Source organism: Mastigoproctus giganteus, chromosome 11, assembly GCF_048544385.1.
Source record: "Mastigoproctus giganteus isolate SK-2022 chromosome 11, ASM4854438v1, whole genome shotgun sequence".
Taxonomy (NCBI): Eukaryota; Metazoa; Arthropoda; class Arachnida; order Uropygi; family Thelyphonidae; genus Mastigoproctus; species Mastigoproctus giganteus.
In genome coordinates, this window is record NC_143585.1 from 101,662,214 (window position 1) to 101,688,036 (window position 25,823).

General features: G+C 36.8%; 2 protein-coding genes across 2 annotated transcripts; one reads left to right on the forward strand and one right to left on the reverse strand.

The window, feature by feature from the left end:
* Nucleotides 1-7,442: 7,442 nt before the first annotated feature.
* Nucleotides 7,443-10,452, forward strand: LOC150078303 (adult-specific rigid cuticular protein 11.9-like). Its single transcript, XM_090385129.1, has 2 exons — nt 7,443-7,575; nt 9,593-10,452. Exons 1-2 carry the CDS (start codon nt 7,567-7,569, stop codon nt 10,022-10,024), a joined length of 441 nt encoding a protein of 146 aa, XP_090241255.1. The 5' UTR covers nt 7,443-7,566; the 3' UTR covers nt 10,025-10,452.
* An 11,513-nt stretch (nt 10,453-21,965) lies between these two features.
* On the reverse strand, nt 21,966-24,667 carry LOC150078304 (adult-specific rigid cuticular protein 11.9-like). The gene is made up of 2 exons (XM_090384762.1): nt 24,549-24,667; nt 21,966-22,677 (listed from the first exon to the last, which is right to left on the reverse strand). Exons 1-2 carry the CDS (start codon nt 24,609-24,611, stop codon nt 22,252-22,254), a joined length of 489 nt encoding a protein of 162 aa, XP_090240888.1. The 5' UTR covers nt 24,612-24,667; the 3' UTR covers nt 21,966-22,251.
* Between the last annotated feature and the right edge of the window lie 1,156 nt (nt 24,668-25,823).

Genomic DNA, 25,823 nt, shown 5'->3' on the forward strand with positions numbered 1-25,823 from the left:
CCGTTTATTAAAGTAGCAAGTGTTTGCTTTCACCCCTTATACACAGCCGACCGGCTAGAAGGGTGTACAAAAACGCAAGAATTGCAATTATTTAAAATATTTACAATATAAGAAGAATGTTCAGAAATGCACGATTACAATTATTTAGAATATTTATAGAAGTGCGTATATTTACAATATTGTATACAAAATTCAATTATTGACAAGATTATAGTTGAAGTAAGCTGTGCGCTTCAGAGAGGCTCTTCACTCTGTACTGCTTGCTTTCGAAGTGTTTCACAGGGTCTATTGCCAATGAATTGAAAAGGTTGACTGAGTTGTTTGGGAAGAAATTCTTCAGACAGCACAGATTGCACAGTATAGAATGCAACGGTAGGTAGGGGTTGTCATTACTGCGTCCAGCACGTGGAATAGAGATAAGTCCTCGAAGACTGGGGGCGTAAATCACACCGGTAAGCATCTGAGAAAGAAGAAGAATATTCCTGGATGCAATGTGAACTCTCCAGGGAGTGATATTTAGGTTGGTATATAAAAAAGCCCTGGAGATGGTGAATGCGTTGCCCGTGACCCTGTTCATCCATCGCATTACCCAGTACTCGACTGCCAGGAATCTGTTTATGTACGACGTCGGGGAAGACGACCAGATTGATGATGCATATAGTGCGAGAGGTTGTAGGCACCGCTGGACGTATCTTCCGACTACATCGACGTTCAGTAACCCGGTCAGCTCCTGTCGAATTGCCTACATCGCCAAGAAAGTCTTCGATTTCATGATGGTACAAATCGGGAGGCGAAAATCTTGGTTCTGTAGAAACTAAAGAGATATTATATCGGCTAGTGACAGACGAGGTTTGGAAGCTGTTAATTGCCGAAATATGGAGGTCTGATTAGGAATAAGAGCGTGATGAGGAAAGCAATCAGTTGGTAGCTTGATGGCATCCGGAGGTATTGCAGTTGGCATGGTAATGAGGGTATTTTGTATATCTTTAGAAGGGGCTTGGGTATCACAAGAAGGGCTATTGGAAAGCATACCGGTATATGAGGTGGGCGGATCATGATGGGTTAGTTGAATTGATGTTGGCTTCGTTAGTTCAATTGATGTTAGTTTTTGGGTTTATGTGAAGTCTTTCCTTTTCCCCGGTGGGTTCTCTTGTCGGGATACTTTAAGAGAGAAAACAGCCGTGGTTGGTCACCAGCCTCTGCGGGTCTGAGGATGGTTTTCTGCTAAGTACTGTACATGACTGCACCCTGCTAACGTGATCCGTCGGCGTGTCTGTAGACCTCTTTGCTAGTTGATTTGAGTGGAATCAGGGCTTTTTTTTGGGAGGATGAGTGGTTTCCGTTCACTTAGGGATTATTGCTGGCTGAGCTGCCAGCTCGTGATTTTGGCCCATCAAAGAACAGAAGTAGGAGAGCATATTGGTAATACGCTTCTTTTGCTTTTTCAGTGAGTAGACATCATCCTTGAGATCTTCAATTTATCTCACTTTATCAAAGGGGTCACCAAAATTCTTCGGCTATTCTGATGAAATATATTACGTACTGAGTGTCATAATTTCTTCAGTTTCATTTATCTGTGTGATAATCGATGAAGAGAGTACTAACTTTTTTTTCGTGATAATTTGACAATTCTGTTAATAATATGTGACCTGTATTCCTTGGTAGAATCCATTAGAATTCTTTCTATAAAAAACAGAGCGCTTCACATCCCAAGTACCGTTATTATTCCAGATTTGGCATCCTTTCAAATAACGGTATTTGTGCAATAATCAAGGTCAGTGAGGCTACTCCAAGATCGACCACATAACATCTTTGTGCTCTGCAAGCATTTAATTATTCTGGTATGTGGTTCGAACTACTTCTTATCTTGTATACTTGGAGGAATTTAACAAGTGATGACGTGATCAGAAAGTTAATACACGAGCCATGGTTTCTTCTTATTGGGCTGGGTATCTAATTTGCACTTTTTTTTTTCTCGCAAATTAAGGTTTCTTCAGAGCCTTCCTCATATACACGAACCAGGAAAAGTTCGCTCTAAGCAGGCCTTTGAAACTTAATTATGCTGCTAGTATAGTATTTCAAATACTGATATCAAGAGAAATAAAATAAACTTCTCAGACTCTACCATTCACATTACTTTAAAATTAAGAATATTAGATATATTGTCATACTAGATCTAGATATATTCAATGTGTGAGCATAATTTGCATCACGTTTATGGTAAATTGTTATTTAAAGCCAAAATTAGTTAAAAATTTTAAGCAATGGTAGGCAACTTACCTAACTATTCGCTATAACTCACCAGAGAATTCCACTAACTGATAACAATAAAAAATATTAAACTCGAATAATATTATCCAAAAAATTTAAACATCATTTTTCCTAAATCAAAATCTCGATTTATTTTGCACGAAAAATAATACGATAAAAGATGTTTTGAAGTGTTGATGAATAACCCGTGTTGATGAATAAAGGAACCTGAAGAACATTATATTTTTCGAAAAATAAAGCTGCAGATGTTAGAGGCTCTTAAATGTAATAAATACTAATGAATGAAGCAGTCTATATAGTTACAATTCAAAGAATGTGATAAATATGAAGTGAGAAATTATAATTTTACTTTGAAATTTCAATTTTAACTCTTTTGGATTTATGTGCTCCCCCCCCCCAAACCACCACCTCCCAAAAAAAAGAGAAAAGTTGCTGTACACTGATTTAAATCTTATTATTGAAACGTACCTTAGGAGAGCTGCTGTCAGGTGCACCGCACGTCATCTTCTTCGGTACCTCGCCTCATCTGTGCTGAGGTAGTGTTTGACTGAGATATTCTTGCACTTCATATCAAAGTTCCATTCCTGCACCACGGCAGAAATCCGAAAAATAGGGGGTCTGATAGTAATTACAATGTTATTGTTAAAGAACGCAGGGTGTCCATTTGAATATCTCACGTGGGGTCAAAATTTGCAATTTTTCTACAGGCGAGGAGGCACACCATCTTGTTGGAAGACTTGCAAGTCACAATAAAGTCTGTATCGCTCCTTGCACTGCAAACTTGTAAGCTTTATAAAAGCAAATGCTTCCAAAGAATACAGACACCACACTTGTTTGAAGGATAATAAACCTCAAATCTACATTTGTAAGTTGTTTTTTGAGGGTTTCCGCTAAAAGACTTCTCTTACGCTTTACACTATTTCATCAATGGTGTAAGGGCAATCAACTTCGACTCTTCTGAATTACAGGTACAGATTTCGCTTTCAAGTTGACCACAACAGAAAGGAACTACCACAACAGAAGTTACAATGGAAAGAAGTTGTAAACTGCATTTGCGATATTGGTCTCTGTATTTAAAATGTAAATAGTTTTATTAAAAATGGTACATTTTAACATGCATTTTATTTTTCCTGCGAGGAAAAAGGACGAGGCTTATATCAATCGTCCAATCAGGGTTCTTTTCTTCGAACAATTTCATTTTAAAATAAAACATATTTGATTTAAACGAGCGCGTTTTCTTCGAAACAATTTCAAGTATTTCATATAAACGAAATTCATACTTTAGTGCTGTAGTTTTCCTATCAGCTTCCCTCAATTACTAACGTAGTGCAGAACTACTTTTTGCGGAAGGAACTCCAAAATTTAACTGAGATGGAGTATAGTTAGTCCTGCTAAATAAAGTCCTCGAATTTTGAACTTCCGTAAGAGTTCGCATCAGTTGCTTGTGACTTCCGGTTCTATCACAAAGTGAAAGAGAAGGTAACAGTAAACAAATTCATTTATTTATTATCGGGTCAGTCAGATAATAAACTTAGTCATTGATGAAAATTTTAACGATCGTAGACACAAACCTTTCGTAATTGCATATTGAGTTGAAATGCATCCGAATTAGCATCTCGTAATGTGACTTTGTGACCCGTTTTCCTAATAAAGTTGATAATTTAGGCGTGCAGTAGATCAAGATCCGTAATGTGCCAGTTTGTTGTTGAGAACCGTGTATGAAACGCAATCAAAGGCACCAGATTGGTCTGCGAAAATAAACTTTACTTGTCCTACCTTGTCAACAGTCTTTTTTTTTATGAAATACCAAACAACCCAATTTTATCTGGCAATCAATTAAAGTTAACTTACTGAGAAGTAATTTTTATGTAACTCTCATTTCTAAGTAATATTTAAGTAATTCTCAGTAACTTTTCTAAGAAGTAAAGCAACAAAGCCGTATTGTCAACTCCATCAAGTGCGAAAGTTATTTTGGGGTTTTTGTATTATAAATAGCTTGCGAAAATGGCGAAAATCGATGGTTTGTTTAGGACAAGTTCCCAAGAAGGCTATAAGAAGAACGATGCTTAAAACATTTTCTCCAACTTAGTAACAGAATATATCTTCCTTGTCTCTGTGCTTCTGACATACGAGAAATACAGTTCGAAAAAACAAAAAATATCAGCTGCAGTTGTGAAAGAAAATTTAGGCGCTCTCTTCGTCTAGTTTAATAAATTAATTATCATTATCAAAGATTAATCTGATAGCTTAAGGCTATTAAAATAAAACTTCATTGCAATTACATAACTTCAAGATTATGCAGTTATGTAAAAACTTAACTTACCAAACGTGTGCTTTTTTTTACCATCGAGCCACCCATAATTAACACGAACAACATGTTTGACATCATTATTTTTATAAATTATCTTCTCTGGTAGACAATTTCCCATAAATCTTGCGAAGTAAAGGTCGTCTCGCACCAACTGGCACCACTAATATTTTCTTTCTTCGTTAAGAATATATCAGACCTCAGTTTAGTTATTTTTTAATATTTTTTTTCCATTCAATTAATAGTACAAACTCTCTTGTGCGCGCACGTATACTCACTGAAAATATTCTGCTTTTTATTCTTTCCCCAATCAGAAATGAGTTAATCTTTATCAGGTTAAATTGTAGACTTTCCCTTATCGGAAAATTCGTTGTTTTTCCGAAGCAGATCGCAAAACTGAGCAGAGAATTCAAAACTAAGAATTGTAATCTCATACACTATGTTTCATAGCTCGTGAATGATGTAACTCCTTTGCCAGCATGGCTGTTCTTAAAGTATAAATTGAATTAAAGAAACGCATAAAACTAATTAGATAATTAACGCTGTGGCAATGAACAATAATAATTCAATAAAGACAAATATTCTGAAAATTTTAAACACATATAAAAATATCATCATTATCATTATATATTGATATATATAACCATATATATCATCATTATCAGAAGTTCTCTGCCATGAGAATCTTGTGGAGAACCATGGCAGACAAAACTCAATTGCGTCTCCATCTCTCTCTCTCTCTCTCTCTCTCTCTCTCTCTCTCTCTCTCTCTCTCTCTCTCTCTCTCTCTCTCTCGTCTCTATCCTCTTCTTTGAGCCATGATATTCGTCAGCCTCTATCCAATCAATGAAAAACTCGATTCGTTTTCTTTCTCTAGATCTCTTGCCCATGGCGTTCACTTCAATTACATCTCTTAACAAATCTCTCTCTCTCCTCCCCCTAAATATATGCCAAATTTAACTTTTCTCTCTTTTCCTTATAGCCTTTATCATACTCTGATTTCCCGTTTTCGTCCTTAAAATTGCCTCACTTCTGATCCTATCTTTTGTCCATTTCATCCTTTCAAGTCTCCTAAATTCCCAATTCTCAAGCACTTCACTATTTTTAATATCCTCCCTATTAATGCGCATACCATTTAATTTAACTGACCTTTTTCTTAACTCAGTATCCATTCTCGATGAAAATAGAGAATGTTTCCTCGAAAGAAATTGTATCATTCCCTCTGCAGACAAAGCCTTTGCAAGGTTTTCCTGACCTAGTACAAAACAGTCGTCTGTGACGGTAGAATTTATCTTAAAGAAATCAAGAAAAACAATTTCCAAAGAATCTCAAGAAAATTGTTGACACAAAATTTCTTTGAAAGTAAAAATGAGGTATACTCCCAAACCATGGTATTTTTTTCGGTCTACAACTTACGTGACAATTCCATGTTTCAACCATGGTGACAGATCGATATAAACAGTCCTCGGGATACTTTTCAAACAACTCTAACATGCATTTGATCATCACTGTTGAAATATTTCAGTTTCACATCCTTCACACAAATTTCTATACGAAAGAAACTATAAAAAAAAGAAAACTACATTAGAAAAGCCTTAAATTTTGGTAATCAATTTTTACTAATATCTATTTATATTGGCTTCCATAAAATATAAACCCAATGTCTTAATTTCCTAGTAGTCAAAATACGAACTCTTTGAATCACCCTAAACAACAGTATCTATAAATTAGCATTATTTATCATTTTAGAAGAAAATATAGATCTTTTATTATTTTTTATAAGTAAAAAACAATAAAAGAATAACGAATAATAAATAAAACAAAAAGAATAAAATTATGTCCTTAAGGACGTTCTGTTATTCTTTTTCGCTTTGCTGTTATTAGTGTACTATGTAAAACATCATATTTACAATTTAATTTTATAGATAACTGAGAAAAGGTCCAAGATGGGAACCGACATGTCTGGTAATTTTTTTGCAATTTAATTTAATATTAGTTATATCTTTTTAAATCCATGAATGTATGCAAAGAAGAGGTGTCTTCTTTCATATTTATAATCAGAAAAAAGATTCGCTATTAATTTTCCATTTCTTCTGTTTGATAATTATTCATACTTCACACACATAAAAACAAATTAAAAATCGTTCAGAACAGATGTAACTCAACTCTGTGAAACTAAGATTTTCACCATCTGAAAAGCTTGAGTAGCATCACACCCAACCCCTCCCCCGGGCAACCTACGCTATATATAAAAGAACACAGCATAGATATTTTTAGGACTGTTCATAAAGATAAAAACATTCACATAAAAACAGAAGATGATTTTATCTTTAAATAAATCTTTAATAAATATTACTTTTGAAAATGTTTAATGGTTACATGTACGTATGAATCATGAATATGGAAGGAAGAGCAATTTATGAAAAAATATTTGAAACGTTGAGATTAAAGTGGAAAAAATCGACTATATTCCACTTAGGACTTCAGAAACAGGTTTCGTGTCAGCTCAGTGATATACAGATAGATAAATAGATTTTGATTGAGAGAAAGAGGTGAATTAAAGTGAAGAATATCTGCATTATTACATCTCCTAATCTCTATCATCTGGCTAACAATGACCTCATTTCTATCATATCTCGTTCATTTCTTCGAAATACCATTAACATCTCCTCCTATCTCTATCTTGTCAAACCACTCTCGTCGCTACCGTGCTGGCAAGTATCCCATTTTGAAGAGTTTCCTGGGTTCCATCAATAAAGCAAGGAGAGATCCCCGCCCACCAAAAGAACAAATTTTAATACGGGTAATTCTTCCCGCCCCACCCATAATCCTCCCTTCATTAGATGAATAATGAGGGACCAATAATATCACTGGGAACTAAGAATGAAGAGCGAAAAAAACTACGAGACAATCAGTATAAATATAGGGAAAGAAATCAGAAAGGACACATTGAACATTTTGCAGTTCCGTGATCCCCAGTAGCCGCTATGAAGCTGGTAAGATAAAAGTTTTAATATTTTCTCTTTGAAATGAATATGTGACTACTATTAGGCAGATGAGTGAGTGAGAGAAAGAGAAAAATTCTCTAATTAAAGTTTCTTTACTAAACCTACTTAGAAAAATTCTCTCTTTTGTCTTTAAGTTATACTTTACTTATAGATCACCTTCTCCATTTCTATTACTTCTAAGGAAAGAATGCGTTAAACTTCATATTTTATACTTAAAATAACTTCCTCGTAGAAAATCAAGCATTCTTTATTGAATTCTATAAGAAAAAAGAGGGGAGAGATTTTTTTTATTTATCCATTTAAGCAGTTACGTACTCAGATAAAAGTTATTACCCTATTTGAATATAAATTAATAGTAAACTTCAACTGTTACAAAATCAGTTCGTGATTTTTAGGTGTTCATTCGCAAACTTTTAAAGTGCCTACTATCTTCACTATATCCGTCCTCGTGCAACAATTCGATCTCGGTGGACGTATTTCGACGATATCTTATATTTGGGACAGAAAGATTTGTCGAGCCATCTCAAATTTCATTAAACATCAGACCAGTAGAATTTCGGCTTTTTATTTTTTATTCTATTATTATTATTATTTTATTTTTTATTTTTTTGTTCTGTAAAATTTCGAGTTATCTCTATACTTAAATGGAAATATATTTCAGATGTTTGACTTTTACTCAAGGAACCTGTTAGGATCAATACCAATTCAACGCCCCACCTCCAAACCTCTAACCCATTATAGAAACTTTTGTTAGTTTCGGATATTCGAGCCTTACTCGAAAAGGATAATCTTAACAATATAAAATTTTCAGAGTAAGCTCCAGTGGCTCCTGGGAAGCTTTCAAGACCAATTACGATTCCACAGGTTCTTCCCTGCTCAGAAATCTCTTAAATGAAATGCTTTGGACATTATTCGAAAAGAAAAGTCGGATGGACACTAAATTTTTTCATCGCATCTTTTGTTAGTCTCTGCGGATGTTTAAAGACTAATCCCGATTTCACAATTCCCAATTCCTCCTTACAGAAACTTTGCGATAAATCTGGAATAACACTCTGATACCTTTCAAATTTTCAGCACTTATTTACGATATTCTTCTGGACTAGAATAATATTCCATGTCCCCTGGGAAAGAAAGGTCCGATTATCGGACCTCTCTTCCCCTATAACTAATAATAATAAAACTAACTGCTACACAATCTCGCCTCATAAATTGTCCATAAACGAGAACATCACATCATAAGGTTTTAATAACTACTTCTTGAATACAAAAGTTTTTAATCATTGAGGTTCGTTATATGATAATTGAATCCGACTGAAATAAAATGCAATGCGTACATTGCTAAAGTTAAAAGGTAGATGAAATCTAAAAGATCTGAGAATTCAATAAAAGAGCCTTCGAATGTATTCAGCGAACCAATATTTAATACTTTAACTAGTTTGTTTTGTGGTGATTGAAACACTCATCCCATTAACCAATTATGTTTCTTTCGATAATTTATTTATCTTCTCAGGGTCAAGTTCTTGGTCTTCGGCGAGTCGAGTCGCCCACTTCACAGCTTTGAAAGTATTAAGATGTACGAACAGTTCATTACATAAAAAAGCCCTTGAGATGATAAACGGATGTTTACTGTCTGAAGGGGTATTTTGTTGAACAGAATGTACTGATTCTGTTTAACCACTTCAGTAACAGTACTCCAAACCTAGGAAAGCAAATATGTGCATATGTAGGCTGGAGGTTAATTATTTCGGTTCACGTTCTACTTATGTTTAAAGTATTAGAAATAAAATAATATAACTTATTACGATTAGCAAAGTACGATGCGTTAAACTCTAACTTCCTAAGTTACAATCTTACTTAGAGGTAGATGATTATTAGTCTTCATCGACTAGTGATAATACATCCAATAATCAGCTTATTTGTCAAGTTATTAAAATGAATTACATCACTGTTAACTTGATGCATATACCAGCGCAATTATCTAAAGAATTTATTTTATCTGTTTCAGTTTCTACTTCCCTTGTTCTTCGCTGTGGCCTTTGCCGCCCACACCGCCATGGACATCAGCCCCCATGGCTACAACTTCGGGTACAGCACAGGTGATGCAGGTGGTCACTCCAGAGTTGAGAGTGGCAGCGCTGATGGCGGAGTAAGTGGAAGTTACAGCTACATCGACCCCAACGGCGATCCCCGCACAGTTCATTACACCGCTGGAGCAGGAGGTTTCGTAGCATCCGGAGATATCAGTGTGGACAGGAAGACCGCTGCTGAAGCTGCTGCCATTGCAGCTCTTGCTCCCAAGGCCCCAGTTGATCCCGCACACGCCGCATGGAATGCTGCACATCACGCCCCCTATTATGGCGGCGCCTGGCATCATGGTTACCCCTACTACGGAGCCTGGGGACACCACGGTAGCCCCCATTGGGCCGCACATTGGTAAACTAGGGTAGTTCGCCGACTACACGACTGGGCTTGCTCATCTACTGTGTTCATTCGCTGCTTTCTTTTGAACTAAAAGTTTTCTCAAAAGAGTGATCTCCACCGCTCTTCCTTCAGTCTGCTCTTGAAGGATGGCTATAACATCTCTTTTACAGAGAGAGAAATGTCACTTAATTTTTTCAGTCAGGGATTTTATTTTGTAAAGAAATGATGTGTAAATATTAGGCTTAACATTACTCTCATTGTAAAAAAAAAAAAACAAAAAAAAAAAATTGGGAAGTTCTATTTTTGCCACCAAACGCACCGTATGTAAATACCCTTCTATGTTTTTGTTTCTGGCTATCATCGGTGTTCTTCCGCATGCATGTAAAATCTGTTTATAAAATAAACAGATGCTTCTGACACAGTAAAGATAATTACATTCTATAATTTAGTGTGTGTTTTTATTATACTGTTGGAATTTACAACATCCGAACATGTCAATACTTGTTAAACACTCAGTACTTCAATACATCAATACTTCTTCAGCACTTCAATATTTGTTCAATACTCGTTTCGATACTTGTTCAATGTGTGTCAATACTTATTACATACTTCAAATGTGTGTATAAAATTACGTTTTCTACACAACACAAGTCACTAATGAAACTTATTTACCCGTATGTGCCATACGCATTCGTATAAGACACAGATCATGTTAGCTCTTTCTTGCTATTTACATTATAAAATTTTACATTGCATAAATTTTATTAAATAAATAAAGCGCTAGCGTTGTTAGGAAACAAATAATGAAGTGTCTTGTGTTTCCAGAAAATCTTCTCACTTTAGACAACCCCTACAGATCAATTCCTTGAAATTAAATGTTGCACAGAAAACAATAGTGTGATAATTAATTCAGTGATTCTTATATATTACTCTTATTATATATACAGTATTTAGTATTAAATGTGGAATAATAATCATTGATCAATACAAACAAACAGTAATCATATCTAGAAAACAAGTAGTATTTAAGAGGACAGCAGAGCACATATCGTATATAGTAGAAGTGGAACAAAGAACAAAGAACTACATACGACAAGAAATTTTAAACATCAGGATCTTAATATATTAAAAAATTTCTGAACTTGCCGTGGACAGACACCATCGTTCCTATTATTAAAAAAAAGCAAAGAGAATCACTGCAACAAAACTGTTTGGAAGACCAATTGCTGAAATCTGTCACCATTTCGCAGCAACTAAAATGGTTACCATCTGGGATTCTTGTGTGATTACTGGAAGCTACAAAACTTCCAGTAATCACACAAGAATCTCAGAAAAGTAGGCCCTTCATAAAATGTGGAAACAGAATAGTTCTATCGATGCGGTAATTGAATATTCAAAAGCAAGGACTCAATTCAATAGGGAAAAAAAGCATTGGCCTTAGCAACCATTACAACGGACATTTGGAAAAGACCGACAATTCTATAAGAAACACCTTTTCAACAACATCAAACTGATTATGAGAGCTGGTTATGAGCTTCATTGACAGGTTTTCTAGTGCATGCTAGCCTGATTTTAACTCACTTTCCTTCCTTTCCTTCATGTTACTAGCACAGGTCGCCATAGCCGAGTGGTCCGCGAAAGTGCTGAGTACACGTGCTTTCAGTGATTGTGGTTCAAGCTCGTGTGACTACTAAATACGGTGCTGTTTCTTGCGTTCTCTGTCTTGTGAACTTCTTTGACCCGGAGGTGTCACCCGGAGGGTAACAGAACAGGAACTCCTAAAGGCAACGAACGATCTTCTGCTAGAGGCCACCTTCGGACTGGATGGAGTACCTCGATTCATTAAATGTCTTAAATTCTTAAATGTTTGAGTCCCTTCATTGTAAATGTTCTAACTTCGATGTTAAGTCGAGTGTTGTTGGAAATCCACTACTTTCTACCATATTTGGAATTACAAGACATTCAGCATTTCAGGCCGATTTCTTGTTGTACCAGCCTAATAAAACTCCCAAAGAAAGCACTGTCTCAATAGCCACGTTTCAAATCATGGATCATAAATCCCAACGGATCCACTACTCAGCAAGAATGAAATCAACCACCAGGAACGAGCTTAATTGCAACTACCAACGACAAATTACAGGCATTTGAAGAAAACAATGAGTTCGTAGTAATGTACTAGATATTCAGGCTTTGTTCGAAGCAATAAATGTTCCATCCCTCCTTTACACTCATAAGGAATATAATAATTTTCACAGTGACTACTGTGGTTCCTGTCATGTCTCCTGACAAAAACAACAATCGTAACGTGAAGACTGACAACTAAACTATTCGATGTGTCATAACCACAGGGATCCCCAAGGAGGCGTTTATTCTCAGCCGCTTTAATTCCATTTGTAAAAGGATCGTCCTGACATCATAACTTACGACAACGACTTAAAAAATCTCGCCACTATCAAGTCCTGGATAATGTATCTGCCCTGTCATCGACAGTGCATTGCAATCTCAATAAATCTTCAACAGATCTCAATAAAAACCTTTCTAAGTTCTATATCCATCCCGAAAATTCAGGCACGATTAGTTTTCTTGAAGCAATGTCCTATCCTAACCTTTACTTAAAGAAGTGCCATTAAGATGTCCACAACCACTCTGACCTAGAATCATTTTTGATGTCAAATTAAAATTTCATCAACAAATTGACTTGCTCCAACAAAAAATGTACAAAGGAATCGCCAAGAATCGGCTGTTTCACGTTAACAATTATAATAAACTAAACTATAAACTTACAATCTTCTATACAGCCATGATGTGAGGGACAGAAATATGAGCACAAGCAGCGTGTCATATTTACTGTCCAAAGCCAACAGCCTTGAAGAGGACTTATACTGCCGAATATTCACTATTCGCATGAACAACAGCCAAGCTTAATCTACCAAAACAAATAACGACCACGGCGAAAGTACAATCGATGAAGTGTATCAGGATCCAGAGAACAGCCAGTCTTCACTGCAAATAAACTTTCTGGAGCAGCCTGTGACCCTGGTACTTTACGGGAGCTTTGAGTTTGGCGTATCCCTATCCCTCCATCGTCATCAAAGCTATTGCCACGGAACAACAAACTCGTGTTGTACGACTGTTTTCTCTCAGTCAACTGCTGACAAGAATTCATCAGCAGTTGGACTGTCCCCCTCCACAAATTAACTACGAAAGCCAAATACAGAAAGTTCATACTAAAATAAGGTATGTAGGCAACTGAACGACGCCTAAGTAAACACTAACAGAGGTATACTTTGATTCATCCAATTTTCTTGTGAGAACTGCAAGCAGGGACAGCCACTTCTACAAACTGCGATGGATCCAACAGCTGAATACCAAGACGAACTGTCCCTACTGTTTGATGATGTTTAATTTTTTTAAATGATCCTAATTCTATTCTTTAATCCTTTCCTTTTTATAATCTTTGCTTTTATTCCATTATCCTTAATCCTATTATGTAACTACTCTATTTTTTAAATTCATCATTGCCAATTAACTTTTATCTATTATTAGAAATTTCCCACTGTTATTTGTCCCAATTGGTAATTTGTGTTTCCTTATAATCTTAACCCCTGGTGTTTCGCTGGGTTATTGTACTTGTCCTTTGTACAATGTTTATTTTATTTATATATATATATATTTATTTAACCTTTCTTTCATGCAATGAATTGGTTTCACCAGTTTTGTTTTTACTCTAAAGAGTGTGTGCAAAGTCTCTTTTCCCTCCAATAAAAATTAAATACATTAAATGGAAAAGAAGAAGAAAAGTCATCAATAACAGTTATTCATCCAGAATCTCCTTGTGTTAGTGTGCACCACCGTCTTCCAAATTAAGTGACTCGGTATATTGTGGGGGAATTGATTCAGCATTTTCACAGTGATGCATCTCTGAGTTTTCATTGTTTCATTTCCTAAGGTTTTTTTTAATAAGAACCCCAAAATGAAAGGTATTTAGAACCTGTAGTGCTCCAATAGTACCTGCGTGGGTACAGGATTCAGAAGTTGAAAGAATAAACTTGTGGACATTAAAATTGAATTTACATAGATTGTAATTTTCAGGAAATACGTATGAAGGATTCCTAAAAGTTTCTAATATACGTTCTTAGCCCTCCATTTGCACCTAAGAAAAGCTCTGAAACGAAGACTATAAAGTTTTAGTAATTTGGGAATACACGGGCAACACGTGGGGTGGTAACAAAATTAAAATACTTGGTTCATGGTTTGCTAGAACTCCAGGTTGTAGTACTATGTAGAAACCCTATAAGCTAGTCACTGCCATAGGCAACATTAAAAGTTTTTAATAAAACTAATGTAAATTTTTGTCTCGGGCTGAGAGAGAGAGAGAGAGAGTACGGCTTTTCTGGTAAGTTATTATAGTTTTTTTTAAACTGTAGGACATTTAAATTTGCCCTTGGACAAACACTTTAACAGACACTATATATATACATTTACAACACAGGCGAAACGGGAAACAAGTGCTTTTTTTTTTTTTATAAAGACGACTGCCTCGCTCAGATAATGAGACAGTGTTCACCTGAATGTCAAGGCACTACCGAAGCACAGATTAGCGAAGTAACTGGTTGCGAAGGTTGAACGTATTCCCCTATCTATGACATTAAAAAAAAATGCCTTGAAGGGTTTCTGTACCTATCATTTGTATTTAACTATTTTTTGGTGCGTTAAGTGAAAATCATTTGTACAAAGTGTGGCAATAAAGTCCCCGAATGGTACAATAAAAAGAAAATAAAGTGAAGACGCTCAAAAATGGTTTTTATTTTTATTCAAAATTCAAATTCTTAACAAAGTAATCACCACCTGATTGAATGCACGTATTACATCTTTCTAAAAATTCCGCTGAAAAGAGTCAGCGGAGGCATCCAGAGAGAGAGAGAGAGAGAGAGAGAGAGAGAGAGAGAGATGATGTTCAGTTGGAAGGGTATGTTTTTCTTTATGTCCTCAACATCCTGAAAGCTCTTTCTTTTGAAGGTAGTTTTCACTTTGGGAAAGAGGAAGTCCTCTAGTGCTACACTGGGAGAGTAGGGCAGATGACTGATCTATACAGTACTATGTTTCGCAGAAATGTTTTCACAACAAGTGCGGAATGGGCGGTAGCATTGTTGTGCAACAAGAACCAACTGCCTTTCTCTCGAAATTGCCTCATCCGGGAAATACGCTTCCTTTGTCTTTGAAGTACCTGCACGTAGAACGCAGTATTCACCCCCTCTCTCTCTCTCTCTCTCTCTCTCCCCCTCAGGTACAAATTCCTTGTGAATCACACCCTGTTTGTCGAAAAATATGATCAGTATCGTCTTGATCCTGGACTTCTGAAACGAATCTTTTTGGGCCTTATTGATGATTTTGAAGCGCCGCCCACTGCTTGCTCTGACGCTACTTCTCTCGGTCATACTGAAACAACTAATATTTATCTGCAGTGACAATACGCTCGAGGATATTAGGATGAGCTTGAAAAGTCTAGATGACGCCTTCGCATGATGATACTCTTCATTGCTCCTACTGATCCGTGAGGCTGCGGCACAGATTTTGCACAGCCCTTCGTTTTCCCTAAATCTTTCTGCAGAATTTGACGAATCGTCTTCTTATTCATATTCAACTCATCAGCCATCATTCTAAGAGTGAGATGACGATCTCTTGCCACAATTTCCTGAACTTTTGCAACTATATCATCACTTCGAGAGGCTGACGGACGTTCACTTCTTGGGTCATCGCAAACATCCTCATGTCCATCTTTGAACCATTTATACCATTCAAACACTGGTGCAACTTAACGTTTCATCACAAAGTTATAATTCTTCTCTACAAGCAGCTTATACTTCCCATTTTGATTATTGTGATATTATTTGGTCCCCATAACAGGAATATCTTTCTCATAGACTTAGAGAATTCACATTAAATTCTTATGCTATCGAAATCACCGTCGAAACTATGGAGCTCTTTGTGGTCGCTTCAGAATCATTCGTCTTCACTCTAGACGACAACTCCATGGGTCTCTTTTTGTTTACAATAACATAAACTCTGTTATCGATTCTCCATCTCTTCTTGCACAAATACCTTTCGCTATACCCCGTTTGAATTCTCGTTATAAAATTAATTTCTCACTGCCTCGTACTCATCACTCACTTGGTAGTCCTCTGTTTCGTTTCCTTCAGGTATTGAATAACTACAATATTGATTTTACTCTTATTCCAACTATCTATAAGAATGTGCTCCTTACTCTGTTTTCTTAATGTAAATTTTGTATATATTTTAATTCTAGTTTTGTATTGATTATTACTGTTTTGTATTTTCTGAAATTTCTAGCGTTCTCACCTTTATTTAGGGTCTGTGTGCTCTGTGTGTGAGAAACGTATATATATAAATAAATAAATTAATAAATTAATTAATTAATGATATAAATTAAATCAACATAAGCAGTTTTTAACATTTCATACGTTTCTGTTTCAGATTTTACCAGTTTAAGCCAAATTTTTATTTTATTTCTTGGCTCCAATTACAAAATTATTACACGAAACGTTAAGGCTGCTACAATTTTTATTGTTACTTGTTGTTGGGGGAAGTGTGAACTACAATATACTACTTTGCATATGCGCGGAAGTACAGGTGGCGACAATGGGTTCATACCACTTATGTTTATTTTCAAACTCAACGACTTGACTGCAGCAGCACCAGTGCAGGAACGTTATTGCAACACTTCGTATATTTTATTATTCCCCCCTCAAAAAAAAGCAATGAAATCATTCTCAAAGGGTGGTATTTTGTATTTTTATGCTTTTAAGTTTCAAGCCTTATCAGACTCGAGGAAGATTACTAAATCAACAGAAATTTGTCAAATGCGTCAAATTTGGAAATGCAGGAATTTAGAGTATTTGTTGTTTTGTCATAACTCACCGCATTCATAAATGTTGTGCGATAATAACATGACAATCAAGTATTTGTATATTTTCTAAAGACCGGTATTTTTTTTTTTTTTTTTTTTGTTTTCAAGGACCGGTATCTGACTGCTGACCAAAATTTGTGAAATAGTTTAAAACATTCTCTAGCTCCATTAACGAAGATAGCTGCTTTTATCCTGCCCTGCATTTCAACTCATTCCAACGATGTTCAATTGGATTATAGTCAGGCTCTGTGCTGGCTATTGCAAAGTTCCGATTTCATTCTCTTCATGATCATTGCTTTGTAACATGGCTCTTCGTTGTTTTTGAAGGTGTAAGGACGGCTTCCATAAAATTGCCGCAATGCAGGCACACATGTTCCAACCATCAATGGAAGACACATCATTCATGACTCTATGCATTGCTACCAGCAGACCTGGTCTATACAACGAGAAACACTCCCAGACCATGAATCCTCTTCATCCAACTTCACAGTTGGGACAACACTCTCAGGCAGTAAGCGTTCTCCAGGTGTTTCCAAATATGTCCATCCGACTGAAGAGCGGTAGTGCGAATTTTCGCTCCACAGTAGCGATTTTCACTGATCATGGTCGGGTTCGGTGTAGCTTACACTGTGCCAATCTGTATTGTGCATTTTTTATAAATGCCTGAACTCTGCAGCTTTTCCATGAAAATTGGCAGTACGCAGGTCTCTCTATGTGTGGTAGAAATATTTATAGGTTTGCCTGCGGCCGCTCGAAACATTAAGCTGAGATTCTCTTGAGCCATTCATCTCAAAGCACCTCCGATTCTGTCAGTCACTGTCCTACGCCTACTTGGTCTTTTGTTGGATTCAGAGTCTTCTCTTACTTCTGTTACTTTAGCATGATGTCAATTGACTTGGAAAATGCTTAATTCCTGCACACAGACATTTTCTCTGGATGATATCCAACTGTTTCCCTCTGAAACTCTGTGGGTTCTTTCACTGTGCTCATCTTTCGGCGTATACGTTTGAAGTAAATTCTAGGCTAAATTTTGATCACCCTCATAAATCAAAATATTTCATGTTTTGTAGTTTCCTGCACATACACGAATGTGTGTGTGTGTGTGTGTGTGTGTGTGTGTGTGTGTGTGTGTGTGTGTGTGTGTGTGTGTGTGTGTGTGTGTGTGTGTGTGTGTGTGTGTAGAGGAAACTGTACACAAAAAATTCTACATGTATGTGTGTGACAATAATTAATTTGAATACGTTAAAGAATTCAAATTAATTATTTGAATATTTTAACGTATTCAAATAATTAATTTTACCATTATCGCAGAACTTCCTAAACAAAGATGAGAAAATCGTATTTGGAACCATGAACCTGACATAAAAGTTTAATTTCCCACTTAACGCATTCTCCTGATTGTTGATGCCTTTAGCCTTCAAAACTCATTTGTTAGGTGAGAGGCAGCAAACTCATATTGAAGACTGCTTTCTACATCAGCATGTTAGAGATACCACAAAGGAAAGCAATATTCTTCATCTTATTAGCAGTCCTTGGGGGTAGTACTGCATCTATAAGCATCGTCCTTAACACATCCGGGTTCGAATCCCGTCAGTGACGCGAGGAATTTTTATGGCTTTTTCACAGCGTGGCTACTGACTTAGTCTGTCTCAGGTGAGGGTTGCATGTTTTTTTCTCGAAAAAACTCTGGTTTTTCGTCCAGCCAACAGGCAAATCAAATACGGACACACTCATTATACAAACATAACACATAAGGCGCAGCATGGTCTAAGTCCTTGATGCGCCTAAAACAAGAACTAACAACTTGGTCAAGGAATCATAAGATATTAAGAATCTGCAATTAATGGAGCCTAGCAGCATTGATGGCAGTATATTAAAGTGAGATTTATTGGTGGAAATAACAATGGTCAAGTGCAGGCAAGAAAAGGATTTTGTTTTCCCAAAGTTAGATTGCAATGGTTACTTATACATCCTTTGAATTCCTTTCAGTATGTCCGTTGAGTAATTTCTAATGGACATTTCTAGCAAATACAAATGCTAAATGAAATTCTCTTTTTTTTTTATTTATGAACGAAAACGGTACTTCTCAAGGTATATGTCTTGGGAAAAAAACTCATTCTTAGACATAAAATTGATGCGGGAAGAACTGAGAACCACAGTATAAAAAAATAAAAAGATGCACAGGATGACTATAAATTAGCAGGGATGGAGGAACGATATGGTAAGTATAAGCTAGTATGTAATTATAGTTAGTTAATAGTAATTCGGGGAAGAGGGGTAAGCATACCAAGGCAGATTACGAGAAGTCTGGTTAAGAATGCAAAGCATAACAGTAAATAATTCTTTTACTATGGGTATAAACTAGGAGAAGAGGGCCTGAGCCATATTGGCCCACTTCATATGAATGGTAATCTTACTGGTGATCTCGAACAGCTTACCAACAAGCTCAATAAGTATTTAGCATCCATATTCACACGTAACGAATTTAGACTTGAGAACACCAAGAGCCAACTAGTAATAACGAGAGGATGAACGATATTTTTCTTTAATTCCAATACCGACATATAACTATGCCTCATAGTTAAAAGAGATAAACAGCATCAAGATAACAAGAATATCCAGTGCCGGATTAAAGCACGGGCTAACAGTGTAGACGCCGGGTCTTTTCTTGGATTCAGTGTCTTCTCTGGACTTTCATTACTTTAGCATGATGTCAATTGTTGACTTGGAAAATGTTTCATTCTTACAGTGGCGCCAGAAGCTGAAAAGCAAGGGAAGAATTTTTTTTTAACAAAATCTTACGCAGATTTCAAGGATATTCAAAACTGCGCCAAAATAATCGTTCTGCCCGAGGTGCGGGAATATCTTAGTCCGGTCCTGAGAATATCCATCTATTCAGATGTACAGTTGATGCGTGCAAATGTCTCTCTCCTATTCACAAAGATAGTTCTCAATGTCGAATGGTCAGTTACACACCTGTAATCTAGATTTTGTAGTAGGAAAAATTATGAGATCCATCGGTAAGGATATAATGTTGAATCCTCAAAACAGCATGGATTTGTTTGCTGGAGATCATTTGTGACTGAAGGCAAAAATAACTATAGGAAACCTTTCGATACAGTTCCACACGACAGTGAGGCATTAGCGGCAAAGTGATTGCCATATTTTGATCCATTCACTTGTTTGGCATTCGCGCATTTGTAGAAGTAGATTTTTAAATACTTTAAAAAATAACATGCAAGAGAGAGCAAAATAATCCGAAAAGATAATTTTTCTATGTATAACTCTAGAAATAGTTTGGTACTTTTTCCATCCTTGCGAGTGAAATATATTTCCCCAGGTGCTCACATCTGGTGAGTATGGGCTTGGCACACCCAGGGTCCTGAGCTGGATATCATCATTCTTCTCTTTCTTGGTAATTTCTTTCTACTACTGACTCTTGTTTTCTCTCTCTCTCTCTCTCTCTCTCTCTCTCTCTCTCTCTCTCTCTCTCTCTCTCTCTCTCTCTCTCTCTCTCTGTCTCTCAAGATAATTCAGAATTTTTTTTTTTTTTTTTTGGCTGATGCAGCATAAGCACTTCGTGGGCAAATGTTATTAGTGGAGTTCCCAAGGGTTCGCTGTTGCGCCCATTGTTGTTTTGTATATTTATAAATGGTATTGATGAAGGTATATCAGGCTTAGTGTCGAAGTTTGCAGATGATATAAAAGTTGGCAGGGTTGTTAATGACAGACAGTAATGGCAGTGTGCTACTGCAACAGGATCTAGAAATTCGAGCAGATGGGCTGAGAAGTGGCAACTGAAGTTTAACATTGACAAATGCAAAGCACTGTATATAGGTAGCAATAACCCCAGAGAAATGTACCAACTGCGTGGTACTACACTTAAGGTGGTAGAAAATGAAAAAGACCTGGGAGTAATTGTGCAGTCAGATATGAATTGTTCTGAGCAATACAGACAGGCTGCCAGGGCAGGTCATGGGGGTTTTTTCAATGATATACAGAAATTTTGCTATCAGGTAAAAGGAGGTGATTGTCCCTCTGTATAAGGCAATGGTCAGGCCATGCCTTGAGTACTGCGTACAGGTCTGGAGGCCTCATTTTAGGAAGGATGTAGATTTGCTTGAGCGTGTACAGAGAAGGGCAACAAGATTGGTGAGGGGAACAAAGGGGTGCTCATACCAAGAAAGTTCTACAAATTGCAGCGCCTGGAGAGTAGGCACCTGCGAGGTGATCTGATTGAGGTGTATAAGGCCTTGAATGAGTTGAGCAGGCTGAATGCTGATGGGATTCTTCCTCTTACTCAGACTAAGAACCTGAGGGGGCACAGTTTCAAATTGAGGAAAGATAGTTGTAGAACAGATGCGCGAAAATTTGCCTTTAGCCAGCGGGTAGTTGATTGGTGGAACAAACTTCCATCTTTCGTTGTAGAAGTCCAGCTCAGCTTAAATAAATTGAAGGCTGAGCTGGACAGGCATTTGGAACGAATGGAGGGGTGAAATTGGAGTTTTTTTGTTTTTTTTTACTGATGCTGCATAAGCTCTCTTTCTTGCATCGTATGCCTCTACTAATGCTAATGCTAATGCTAAAGCCTCAAGCTTCCTTGCACCATGTGGCCAATAGTAATAACTGTAGTAGTTGTGGTAGCATCAGCGTCTGTAAATTGCACGTGTTCTGTGGACGATTTTCTGTTTGGTGGACGACGAAAAATTCGAATGTGTGGGAGAAAAAAAACGATGCTACCCTCGCCTGAGATCGACTAACTCAGCCACGTTACGAAAAAGGCCCATAAATATCCCTCACGTCATTGAAGAGACTTGAACTCAGGTCTTTTCCAGCCGGTGATGGGAGGACGGTGATTCTACCAACTGTGCTACCCATAATGGGCATAATGGTAGTAATTGAGAGGAATCTGTTATCAATATTGCATAAATCTGTAAAGTGAAAGTAGCAGTGCATTAAGAAATTCAGGAAAAACTATTTTTTTTTTTTTTTACAATTCTTTATTTGCACAAAACTAGCTTTATTCCCATTAAATTTCAAATGGCATTTATTTTTAAATTAGGATTTTGACACAGAACACAAACTCAAAATTCATTCAGCCAAACGCATTAACGAAAATTCAACAGCACTGTTCACGGCACATTCGCAAATTTACAAACGCACCACGGCGTCGATAAAAATGGTATGTACATTAACGAAGCAATTTAAAGCAGATGCCCTAATACAAGCACTAAAGCCATAGAAAGCACCGACCATTACTGTTTGAGCAAGTGAATAATATCAGTCCCAGTCCATTTGCCGATGTCAGTGAAAGCTTACCACCATCCCCAGCCACGGTTCCAGGCACCATACCAGGGAGCTCCGTACCAACCACCATAGTAGGGAGCTGCACCGTGCCACCCTCCCCAGTAAGGACCCCAAGCTGGGTGAACGGGAACTTCGGGAGCCTTAGGAGCCAAAGCAGCGATCTTTGCAGCTTCTTCTGCGGTCTTCTTGTCCACGGAGATATCTCCAGATGGCACGAAACCGTCGGCTCCAGCGGTGTAGGTAACTGTGCGAGGATTGCCGTTAGGATCGACGTAGCTGTAGCTGCCGCTCACTGTTCCATCAGCGGAACCACTCTCACTTCTCTCATGACCACCTGCATCTCCTGTACTGTATTTAAAGTTATATCCTGCGGGACCAACGTCCATGGCTGTCTCAGCAGCCAAAGCGACGGCGACCAACAGAGAAAACAATAGCTATAAATAGGATAAAAAGAGATAATTAGTGATTTTTTGATTCATCAATTTATGGAGAATAAATAGTTTGTTTAATTAAAGTTACTGATCTACTATTAATTTTTTTAATAATAAAGTGTAAAAATATAAACAAACTATGGCTCTATTTTACACTACCCTGCCAAAAATCCAGGACACCCTCACAAATTACTTTTAGTGGGATGCAAGCACACAATTTTATATCTTCCTTAACTTTGAATGCATCGAGCTGTATGTGCCTTATTTTGTAAATTATTCTAATTCTTGTGCCTCTGCCATAGGCGATAACACCAAAAGAAAGCCGACTAGAATATACAATAGTATATAGAATATACTATTGTAAAGCCTATAATTATTATCAGAAGGCATGGACTTTTGGGAAATTACAGCAATCTATCATCATAAACCATTTTCAATCCACTGCAGGATGAAGGCCTCTCCAGTAACTTTACAGTTCCTTTTGTTTTGTGCAATGGCTATTTACTACCCACAAACTCATGAATTTCATCTATCCATCTCCACCATTGTCTTCCAGGTGTTTTTCTAGCTCCTCTTGGGTACCATTCAGTTATTTTCTTAGTCCATCTGTCATCATGTCTTCGTGCTATGTGTCCTGCCCGCTATCATTTTAGTTTTAACAAGAATGTCGTTTACTTGAGTTTGCTGCCTAATTCATGTATTTCTCTTTTTATCTAACAGTCTGATTCCCAATATAATTCGTTCCATTCTTTGCTGTGTAGTTCTCAGCTTCTCTTCCATTCTTTTGGTGAGTGCCCAAGTTTCACTTCCATAAGTCATGGTGGGGAGTATATATTGGTTCATTATTTTACGTTTCAGCAATCTATAGGTAGGATAAACTGTTGGATTAGTAACTTAATTCAAGGGACACTTTGACTTCACTGTACTCTTTTCACAGGTAACTACATTTCTTGCCATAATTTGTTTTCTTAGTGTTCACATCTTTATTATTGAATACTAACCTCCCTGTTTCTCCTTTTCAAACATTTCCTTTCACGTAATTAATCCTTATCGTCTCTCTTTTACTTTTAGCACAATGTTTACTGTATTAATCAATTCCTTATTCTTCTCTGTCATTTACAGTCACTTCCGTTCACAATACTTCAATTACCACAATTAACAATTGCCACAATTTATGTTAACCAGCTCAACGACCTGTATCAGCATCACTTTTCTGCCTACAATAAACAAATCTTATATAATGAACTGCATATTTGATATTGTGTTGAACTGTTTACACTGAGTGGCCATTTTATGAAGCACACACCCTTTCATGAAACGGAGAATATCATCGGTAACAGCATCACGTGTGGCGATTTATATATTTTTAATTTACGTCTTACTAGTATTGGCGGTCACAAGCTTGATAACCCTAAGTGTAAATTTATGTGGAGTTGTGTGTTCAAAGGCCGAATTGCATGTTGCACTGGATAAAAAATAAGGAATAACACACACACAAGAAGAAAAACCCTACACCCACCGCCTGAAATCTGTAACTACAGCTTCGAATGAAGAGAACTTCTTCATTCGAGGACTTGAGAACGTCTTCAGGTCATCAATAGGAATCAAACCCAAGCCTCTCCAAACGAACGTCAGACGGTGATGTCATGCCGACTAGGCTGTTGTGGAGGAGGAGGATGCTTAAGACGAAAGTTTTAGGAGACTTTAAACATGAATGGTAGACAGCGTCAGATGCTCCTATTTCTAAATATTTTATTGCAGAAAGCATTCTGAAATACTAAAAATTAAACAAACAAGCAAACATAATTTTACAACTTTCAAACTGGCCATATGAGCATTAAAAAAAAAATCTATGTAGAACGCTAATAACTTACCAGCTTCATCGTGACAACACTCTTTGTGATTGAAGAACAAATGTGCTTGTTTCTTATAATCATACCTTTTTATACTAAATGAAGGTGTTGGGGGATGGGGGGAATGGATTATTCGTAATGCTGTTTCCATCTCTTTTAACACGTCATTTTCTGTAATCTTGATTTACTACATGGGAAAGATGACTAAAATTCCATAGCTCATTTATGGGTGTGTTTCGTGAGATCTTGAACAGGGGTAAAAGATAAAGGACATTTTTTCTTCTTTATTTTTAGTCAGTAAGACGCCTTCCTCTTTCATTCATCAAAAATTAAATATATATATATATATATATATATATATATATATATATATATATAAGAGTGAAGAGCAGAACGTATGAAATGCGATCAGAATCAGAATTATTTCGAGGTCAGCCAACGAGGAGATGTTTACGACTCATCATGAAGAGTTCGATTTGGGCGATAAAAATTGGGTCAGTGTCATCAGGGTGTGGCTACGTGAAGACCATCGCACCACTTCGTCCTTGCAATTTTGTGTTAAGTTTCTTAAAATATAAAATACATTTTGAGATTTAGTCTTCACAGAAGACATTTCGTATGACTGATGACTTAATGCATAATTAGGCAATTTAAAAGGTTGTTAAAACCTAGCAGGTAAAAACATGATTTTTTTCAAAATTAAAGATAACACTGTCAAATTATAATTTCATATGGCGATGCAGCAAACAAGCATTCCGCATTTTATGGTGAGGCGGGGATTATTTACTCTATATTCAGGTCGGCCTATGCTGGTGACCACTGGAATTTAAAAAGAAAACAAAAATTAAAAATGGCTGGCCAATATATCGCGGTCAACGGCCAAAGGTGAAAGACAGCCGAAACTCTTTATAGCGACCTTCTTTTTAACGTCCCACACATTATAACGTACTATGCAGTTTGTCCCGGCCAGTTTCTCATTAATCTAATGCTATTTTATGAAGAATCGATATAACGCCCTTCCAATATAACGACCGTTTTCTCATTCCCTGGGGGAGTATTATATAGAGCTTCGACTGTATAAAACAGCTCAATAGCGTCGAAGCTCTCTTAAATAGAAATGAGTGATTCATAAATAATTATTTATCTATTAACTTAGAACCCTATATTTATCCGAACTTAACTTAGCTACACTTTTGCATACATTTCATATAATGATAAGCAGCGGTTATACACTGGTGTGCAAAATTTAAGGACCAGTCAGGTTTTCACCTGAAACTTCTCATGGGAGTGGCCTGG